Source organism: Solanum dulcamara, chromosome 5 (assembly GCF_947179165.1).
Source record: "Solanum dulcamara chromosome 5, daSolDulc1.2, whole genome shotgun sequence".
In the NCBI taxonomy this organism is placed as follows: domain Eukaryota; kingdom Viridiplantae; phylum Streptophyta; class Magnoliopsida; order Solanales; family Solanaceae; genus Solanum; species Solanum dulcamara.
In genome coordinates, this window is record NC_077241.1 from 3,094,469 (window position 1) to 3,103,229 (window position 8,761).

Here is an 8,761-nt window from a genome sequence, read left to right on the forward strand (position 1 = left end):
ATTAATTTTATAAATCTAATTCAAAGACAGTAAGAAAGTAACACACAAAGAAGAAAAGACATTCGTTCGGAATTGCATTACATGTAACTATTCATATATTTATTTATTTTTCAATTATCATTTTCATCTTTAAATACATTTTTTATTTTAAAAACTTTACGCTATCTTCTTTAAAAAGTTTTATATTTAATAATATAACATGCTCATAATGATCTTTTTAAATATATATTTATTAATTAACGCACACGTACACTTAAGTAGTATGATAATAATTTTATTATAGAGAAACATACATAATATTAAAGAGGAATATGTCTTTAAATACGCTTTTTATTTAAAAAATTTACATTTTTTTTAAAGTTTTATACTTACTAATATAACGTAGATACAATAATGTATTATTTTTATATACATATATTAATTAATTAATTAAGATGAACTGAACTAGTATATCTAAATACTGTTCCCAATTTTTTTTTAACTTTTTCCCAAAAATTATTTTAGATCAATCGGCAATTTTCTTATGCATATATATAGCGAAAATTTTAGTGCACCGAACTGTAATTCGTGAATCCGCAGTCTACCTTCAATATGGATATGGCCATATGGGAGAGCGGATGAAAAAAGCAAAAAACAAAAAAAACTAACAATACAACAGAATAGTTAACAGACGTCCATCTCACTCAGTAGAGTTCGCAAGGAGGAGAAGAAAAAAATGGCGGAATCCTCAGCGACGAAAGATGCAGAAGCTCTTCTTCATTCTCTCTGTTCTGCTTACAATGCAACTCCCACCAACCTCAAGGTATAAATTTTATCTATTTGCTCATCGATTTTGTCTACCGTACTTTTAGATCTATGTATATGCAACTCAAATCCTAAATTAGTGGGAAATCCGCTGTATGATTAGTTTTATGTCAAGGATTGCTTATAGTTATGCTATTGAGAATTCCTGATTTTTTGTTTTTTGTTTTGTTTTTTTTTTCATCTCAACAACAGATTATTGATGTATATGTACTGTTTGCCCTCTTCACTGCCGTAATTCAGGTAATATAGATGTATTTATTTTGTTTTAAATTCATTCGTTCGATTATGTATGCTTGTTGTCAGTGTTATTGATCCTACTGCTATAGATCTATGCATTGGTCAATTTACGTTGTTGCTATGTTATTTTTTTGGCATAATATATAAACAGACACTTAAACTTGACCTCAACTAGTAGGTAAACACACACATCTAAACAGCTCAACTTGTCTACAGTTGTGTCAGTTGAACACTCCGACTTATAGAGTGATCATATAGACGTCTCCAAAGTTTATATGTCAGGTTAGCGCCGGATGTCCACGAGATAAAGTGGAGATGAGTTGGAGTGGTTAGTTGCCCATTGAGATCCAGTTGAGGTGTCTAGATGTACACTCTTAAAGTTGGAGTACTTACTTGCATTGAGTGTCTATTTATTTATTATGCCTATTTGTTTTGGTTAGTTTGGATGACCCACGCTCTCATGTGTGGGTAGCGTTGGAGTTATTTGGTTCTTTAGTTTAGTGTGTACATAATCTGAGGGAGCAGTGACCATTTTTATGTGTTTCCAATGTGAGGATTAATGAGTTCAGGCAGGCATTGCAAGGCTTAACTAGATTTAGTTTAATCGGCATTTGAAAGTGTTGAATCATGCCTGAGATTGCTAATGATGTGCATTTAATTCCCAATGATGAGTTTATACCCTAATTGTGATGATGGTGCACTAGGATGTCTAGACTGCTTGTTGTTGATCTGTCTTAGGAATTAGTAATTTTTTAATCATGTCCTAAGTTTTCTGCATCGTCGAGCATTCTTGTAATTGTTAATAATACATTTTGCTCAAAGTATAAGTTTGCATAAACAAAGTTGCCAAATCATTAGTCAGTAGCTTTCTTCTACTGAAGACGCAGCATTCTTGCTAATGTCATTGTCTTAGCAAAGCTATTGTTGAACCAAGGGAAAGATTCTAAACTGTTGCTTCTTCGATGAAACTCCTTAACCGAAACAGGACCCTGATTATCGATGTCTGATATGGACTCTCCACACGCCACCATTAATATCTCCATCTTAGGTGTACACCACTGGGGCCTGTTATTGCTTCCAGAGCAACTCCCCTTCTGTGCTCACATCACACAATGTTGTCACTCGCCCTTATCCAGTTCCATTTTTGAAATTCAGTGCTGGATCTTGGCAGCAAAGCTGCTGTAAGGTTATTGCAGCAATCTAGTGTTTATGTGTCCTGAGAAGTCTATGCTAAAATAAATGTACGCCTTTTTCCTCATGAATGGTCTCTGTACAATATGGTGTTCCTTCATGACTTATGGCCTTAAATTCATCGGAATTCACAACTTCTCCTGGTTGGTACTTAATGAGCAGCCCATCTATTGTCTGGGCGAGTTAATATAAACTACAAAAGCACTTGGGCATCAGTCAAGGTCAGGCTGTGATGTATAAAGAAATCATCTACCTTGTGCTCCCACTTGAGAGTGCAGACGTGCCTTCCTGTTGTAAGACAAAACGATGTCTCCAGTGATTTCGTAGCGCTTTATTAGTCTCGCTTGGGAATGTCATCTTTTGTCTATTCGATACACCCTTCTCCAGAATGAACTCCGCTACCTTTACTCTTGCACAACCTTTCACCCTTACACTTGGGATGGTCTCACTTGTACCCTTACATTCATCACAAGCCATTGCACTCGTTACAATGGTGCTGCATGTGATGGATCATGGATAGACCGATGTCTCTGGTAGAATACTTCAATTGAGACAGCGAGAACAATTTGTTAAAGCACTTGATTTAGATCCTCTGCCCTTGCAATATGGGCAGACCAAATAGCGTGAGAGTGAGAGCTTCTCCAGGGAACCTCAAGAGGAGGTGGGTGTCATCCTATCTTTTTTAATCTTTATCTTCTGCTAATACCAGCACCACCACTAGATGAGTTGCTGTCGAACGGGTCATGTGCGCCACCTCCACCACTCATTCCTTGAGAACTTCTTGATTGCACGGATCATATATCTCATGCTCCTACTGGTCAGCCGAAACCTCATGCACTTGGGCTAGCTCTTTACGCTGTTCATTACAAGCTATGTTGCTCGCACTCTTCAAAAACGTCAATGGGTGCGTGTCGAATTCTCCAAAAGTAGTGTATTTTTGGAGAATCCGATACGGGTGCGGCATCGAAAGTGAAGAGTCCGTGCAACTTAGATTACAAGCCCTTACTCCCATTACAAGGATGCTACATCTGATGGGACACGCATGGCCTGATGTCTCTGGTAGAATGTTGTTTCAATTGAAACAGCCAAAAATTTTTATTAAGACATCTGATGGGACATGCATAGGATTCCTAATTTATGGTTTATGCTTATGAGCCATAAGTTATAAGACCATCCAAACAGTCTCTAAGATATCAACTTGCTTGGTTTATCCAAAATGGAGATTGTTGACAACTGTTTTTCACTTTATCAGGTGGTTTACATGGCAATTGTTGGGTCCTTCCCATTCAACTCTTTTCTCTCTGGGATACTCTCTTGTATAGGCACTGCAGTCCTTGCTGGTGAGATAATTGTTCTCTGTCATACACTTAATCGTAGGAAAACGTCGAGTTCAATTGATTGATTGGTATCTTTTGTCGCAGTTTGTCTCCGAATTCAAGTAAACAAAGAAAACAAGGAATTCAAGGTATGCTTTCTCAGTTTCTCGATCTTCTCTCATATAATTTTACAGTTCATTATTCCTTCTACTTTACTTGAAATACAAGGAGAAACTTTAGTTTCACATTAGCAAATGAGTGTATGGCGTTCTTTCCTTGAGTTTCTAATAACAATGCTCGCATTTTTTCCTCATATAAGTGGATAATTTTGAAGCGAAAAGAGGAGCTAGGGGCTATATCGCTTTGTTCTTTTTAGATTGTTACTTATGGCAAAATATGTCATTTATTCTCGACGCCTTATTTTTCATCAGCTTGGAAATAACCTTTCTACCTCCACGAGGTAGGGGTAAGGTCAGTGGCGGAACCAGAATTTTTAGTAAGGGGTTCAAAATCTGAAAAAGTAGACATGTGAACTAGCCGAAGGGGGTTCAACATCTACTATATATACAAAAAAAATTATTTTAACCATATAAATAGTATAAATTTTGGCCGAAGGGGGTTCGGATGAACCCCCCTCATTGTAAGGTGTCTCCGCCTCTGGATAAGGTCTGCATACACCCTCCCCTCCACAAACCCCACCTGGTGGAATTACAATGTGTATGTTGTTGTTGTTGCCTTATATTTCATCACTATTGCAGGATTTACCACCAGAACGTGCTTATGCAGACTTTGTTCTCTGCAATTTAGTGCTCCATTTGGTGATCATGAATTTCCTTGGATAGATTGACGTTCCTAATCTCGAGAGTATGTTGCTTTTTCCAAATTTTTCTTGTCTTGTAAGGATACTGAGGCAATGAATGAGGATTTAGTAGCACTTTAGCAATTTGAAAGTTTTTTGTCTGACCTTTTTCGATCTTTCATTCATGAATCTGATAATTTGTTAGTCAGAACTCAGAAATACGTACTTTGGGTAGCTGGTCTTTGCTACGAACTTTCCTTCTTGACATATACGAACCCTTCTCAAATATAATTTCTTTTTTTTTTGCAGCTCATTTTTAATGATTTCTCCTTTTGAGTATAGTATTCGTTAACAGACGGACATTCTTTTACCACTGTCCTCCTCTAGCTTAGTTATTCGTGAATGAAAAGTCGTTTTTATTTCAAACTTAGAAGAAGATATTCATACTACTGAAGTCTGAAGTCGGTTCGTATATAGAAATTTTTGTTTATATTCAGTTGCAAAACATTCGTCCATGTATTGCAAAGCAAGGCATCACCCAGATTATACCATGTCACTAAGGACCAAACTTTAAGATTTACATAAAATATCTATATTGAAAATTTCATGAAAAAATAGAGTTTAAATTTCTATAGAGAAAATTTCATCCTATTTATCTGAGCCTTGGTGGATAGAATTACTTGGTACTCGTATTGATGCAGATCCAAACACGACCCTTGCCCTGGAGTTCAAAGCTTTGATAGGTGGATCTATTTGTTGGAGTTTCAAGATTCATGAACGTTTCATGGAGTTCAAACTCTAGGAATGATTCATGTAGTCAGTTATTGCGAGAGTGCTCATTCCTTAAGATATATCTATATAATATAATTTTTCGACAGTGAATATTCATCTGACCATCCTTGCAACAATGTAGCTCCGCCATTGTTTCGACGCCCCTCTTCCAAGGGAGTTCTCTTGGTGCCATGACCATTTTAACAACATAGTTGCAAAATTCGTGTTAATTTATGCAAAATCATAAAGGAATTTTTTCATCGTCCCTGCAACAACGTTAGAAGGAAACTTAATTTTTTTAAGAATAATGATTAGATTATCAAATATAATCTATTAATCTACAAATATTTTGTTTTCTAACAGTTGATATATATATCAATTGTATAGTCCATGCTAAATGGGCACCAACAAATAGGAATCTAGTAAATCTAATAACAAACATACAAAATTTGTTGGTACGTAGAGATTGTAGGAATTATAGTAATCATTAACAATAAAATAAAAATGCACATGTTGTGGTTGTGGACACCATGGTTTCAACCTATATTTTTGATGCTTCCATCCATTGACCTTTGATTAGTTTATTTTGTTTGTTTGTTTCTTTCCATATTCGTATTGAGACCTGATTATATTTTAATTCACACATTATAGGATTTATTTAGGAAAAATTATTTGGGTGAACATTTTTTAATAAATAATTGTTAATTTTAGTGATACTTTTTATTTATTTATTATCATCTATATAGCAATACTATGATAAATCTGATACGTATTAAAAGTGAATCATGCATACAATATAAATGTATTATAAGTGTTTTAAAATATATTATATTTGTTTAGTAAGAAATTGACACAATGTATTATAAATGTATTAAAGTATATAAAACTTGTATTATATGTGTTTTATAAATTATTTCGCTAATATTTATTAAAATTATATTATAAATGTTCAGTGAAAAAAAATATCATTATTATAAGATCAAATCCATCGGTGGCTCTCTAAAATTGACACCAACTTTCACTTAAACATTTTAACTAGGTTTTGTTCATTCTAGACACCCCATGTCGGATCTCATTGTGTCATTTTGACACTTTTTTGTTATATTTTCAAAATCAGCTTAAGCCCATACATTCAAACGTCTCCTATGTGGAAAAATAAACGAATCAATATGTGACATGTGGATTTTTTATTTTTATTTTTTAAAAATCACTTTTTACTTTATTTTTTCTCCTTTAGATCAACACCAAACCCCATGCCCCCACTTCTTCTCTACCAAGAAGGCAAGAACATGGGTTAGTTCACAAAATAAAATAAATTAAAAGAGTAAGTTAAATTCTATCAAATCGAGAAGTTTTTGTATGACATTTGAAAGAAGTTGATTTATTATGTTGCTTTGATTGGGATTTACGATGACGAATATGTAAAAGAGATTTCTTTTATTTTTTTCAATCGGAGGTTCTTTATTTCTTTTTTTGTTCCCTTGAAATCAATTTTGTTTAATTTCAATGGAGAAGATAAGAATGTAAATCAATCTTTTTCATTTGAAAGAAGTTGATTTTTTTTGTTTCCTTGAAATTAGTTTTGTTTCTTAATATGAATTAAGATGCAAATTTGATTTTTAAAGAAGAAAAAATCAAAGAATGTAACCTAGTAAAATTTGTAGAATTTTTTAAAAAGTTGTGTGTTGATGGAGGGTGGTGGAAGGTGGGGAAGATGGAAGGGAGAAAGAGTGATGAAGAAGAAGGAGAAAGAAAATATTTATAAAAAAAAATCTCTCACGCGCTCAAAATTCGTGTAGCACAGTACTAAGTTGAGTCATCGAAAAGTATCAAAATGACATAGCGAGGCTTGACATGAGACGTCTAAAATGAACAAGTTCTGATTGAGGTGTCTAAATGAAAGTTGATACCAACTTTGAGGAGCCACCGATACATTTGACCTTATTATAAATAATAAATATTTTCTTAATATAGTATATCTATATAAATTTCCCATTTATTTATGTGTCATCACCCCAAAATTTAAGAGATAGTATAATAAGAAGTTTGTTCAAATCCAAAGTCTTTGATAAGCGAAAAAGTTATGATTTTAGGATGGCTAACTTATCATTTTTTGGTTAATTTTGACTTAAATATACTCATCGTCTCAAATTATTTGTCGTTATTTTACAAGTTTTATATAAAGTCAGACCTTTTTTTTTACCATTTTACCCTTAGTTGGAATGATTTTTGAAAATTACAAACATCACAACAGTTTTTATTTTATTTTAAAAAATTCAAATTCGAAACCTCTGATTAAGCATGAAAAAACAAACACATGAATTGGATGGAAGGGCCACATGATGTTGGCCCATTAAGAATTAATCTTTTTAAGACATGCAACGCAGGAATGGAAAGAGAATCAGAGTTAGACACGTGGTTCACTGCCACGGGACAATGACTTCAAAAAACGAACGCTACAACGTCAATTACTAAATAATATTATTAATTTGAAATGCTCTTTGGAATTGATTCGTTACGAAACTAACATTATACTCAACATAAGCAATTAAGCAGGTAAAGTGTTAAACATTATACATTAGGTATTCGTTTGATAATAATTTGAGCGACAAATTCGAATTCGATAAAAATCACATTTTTCGATTGTACAAAGGGGAATCGACTCAAAATTTAAGGTTGAGCTTGTCGATTGCTAATTGTAATGACATTAAAACTTAGTGATTTTGATTTTTTTTACTCTTATTTTTTTCCTATTTATATGGTAATATTTGTTGTCAAAGGAGATTGAATTGAAGCCCCTGCCTTCCTTTAGCTTCGACCCTATCTATTAGGGGTGTACATCAATCGGTTGAGTTCGATTTAAAATATTATCAATTTAGTTTATCGATTTTAATTTGTGAAACGCATTAAATTGATAATCAAATAAATAAGATATTTATTATCAGTTTATGGATAATCGATTTTTTGTTCTTAATGATTCAATTTTTGATTCATTCAATAAAAAAAATGCTCATATAATTGTATATACACGATATTCATAAGATAGAAATAGTGAGAATTGAAACACAAATTTCTAAGGGGAAATAGCGATTTTAGTCCCTATATTATTGCATAATTCCAGTTTTAGTCCCTATATATTTGACTATACGCATTTAACCTTCAATTATTTGAAGTGTGTGATTTTGCTCTTTGGAGTTAATAAAAGTTAATTATTTAACAAAATAATTATTTTGAAATATATAAAATAAAATAAAATAAATTGAAGGGTTGGTGATTCTAAATTCTTCAAGCATTTAGAATCACCAACCCTTCAATTTAATTTATTTTATATATTTCAAAATAATTATTTTGTTAGATAATTAACTTTTATTAACTCCAAAGATCAAAACGCACATTTCAAATAATTGAAAGTTAAATATGTATAGTCAAATAACACAGAAACTAAAACTGAAATAATGCAATAACACAGAGACTAAACCGTTATTTTCTCAATTTCTAAATTAATTACTTTTGTTTAAGACAAAATTACTCGAATTCTTATAAAAAGACATAATAATTTGTTTGGTCAATTTTTTATGAGGTCAATTGCTTATTATTTTTCAAAAGAAGTGTCCTATTTTTAGAAAATAGAAGTATATCAATG

The 8,761-nt window shown here is 32.7% G+C and overlaps 1 protein-coding gene across 1 annotated transcript; it reads left to right on the top strand.

The window, feature by feature from the left end:
- The first annotated feature begins 552 nt into the window (after positions 1–552).
- Positions 553–5,238, top strand: LOC129888786 (dolichyl-diphosphooligosaccharide--protein glycosyltransferase subunit DAD1-like). Its single transcript, XM_055963796.1, has 5 exons — positions 553–802; positions 997–1,044; positions 3,485–3,572; positions 3,654–3,697; positions 4,307–5,238. The coding sequence occupies exons 1-5, from the start codon at positions 716–718 to the stop codon at positions 4,388–4,390; spliced, it is 351 nt and encodes a 116-aa protein (XP_055819771.1). The 5' UTR covers positions 553–715; the 3' UTR covers positions 4,391–5,238.
- The last annotated feature ends 3,523 nt before the right edge of the window (positions 5,239–8,761 follow it).

What these genes read in the sequence shown, in the direction of transcription:
- LOC129888786 (XM_055963796.1), top strand. Translation starts at nt 716, where the DNA reads ATGGCGGAATCCTCAGCGACGAAAGATGCAGAAGCTCTTCTTCATTCT. An exon ending in TCTTCACTGCCGTAATTCAG is followed by an intron (nt 1,045 to 3,484) that starts GTAATATAGATG and finishes TCACTTTATCAG; the next exon opens with GTGGTTTACATGGCAATTGT. An exon ending in AAGAAAACAAGGAATTCAAG is followed by an intron (nt 3,698 to 4,306) that starts GTATGCTTTCTC and finishes TCACTATTGCAG; the next exon opens with GATTTACCACCAGAACGTGC.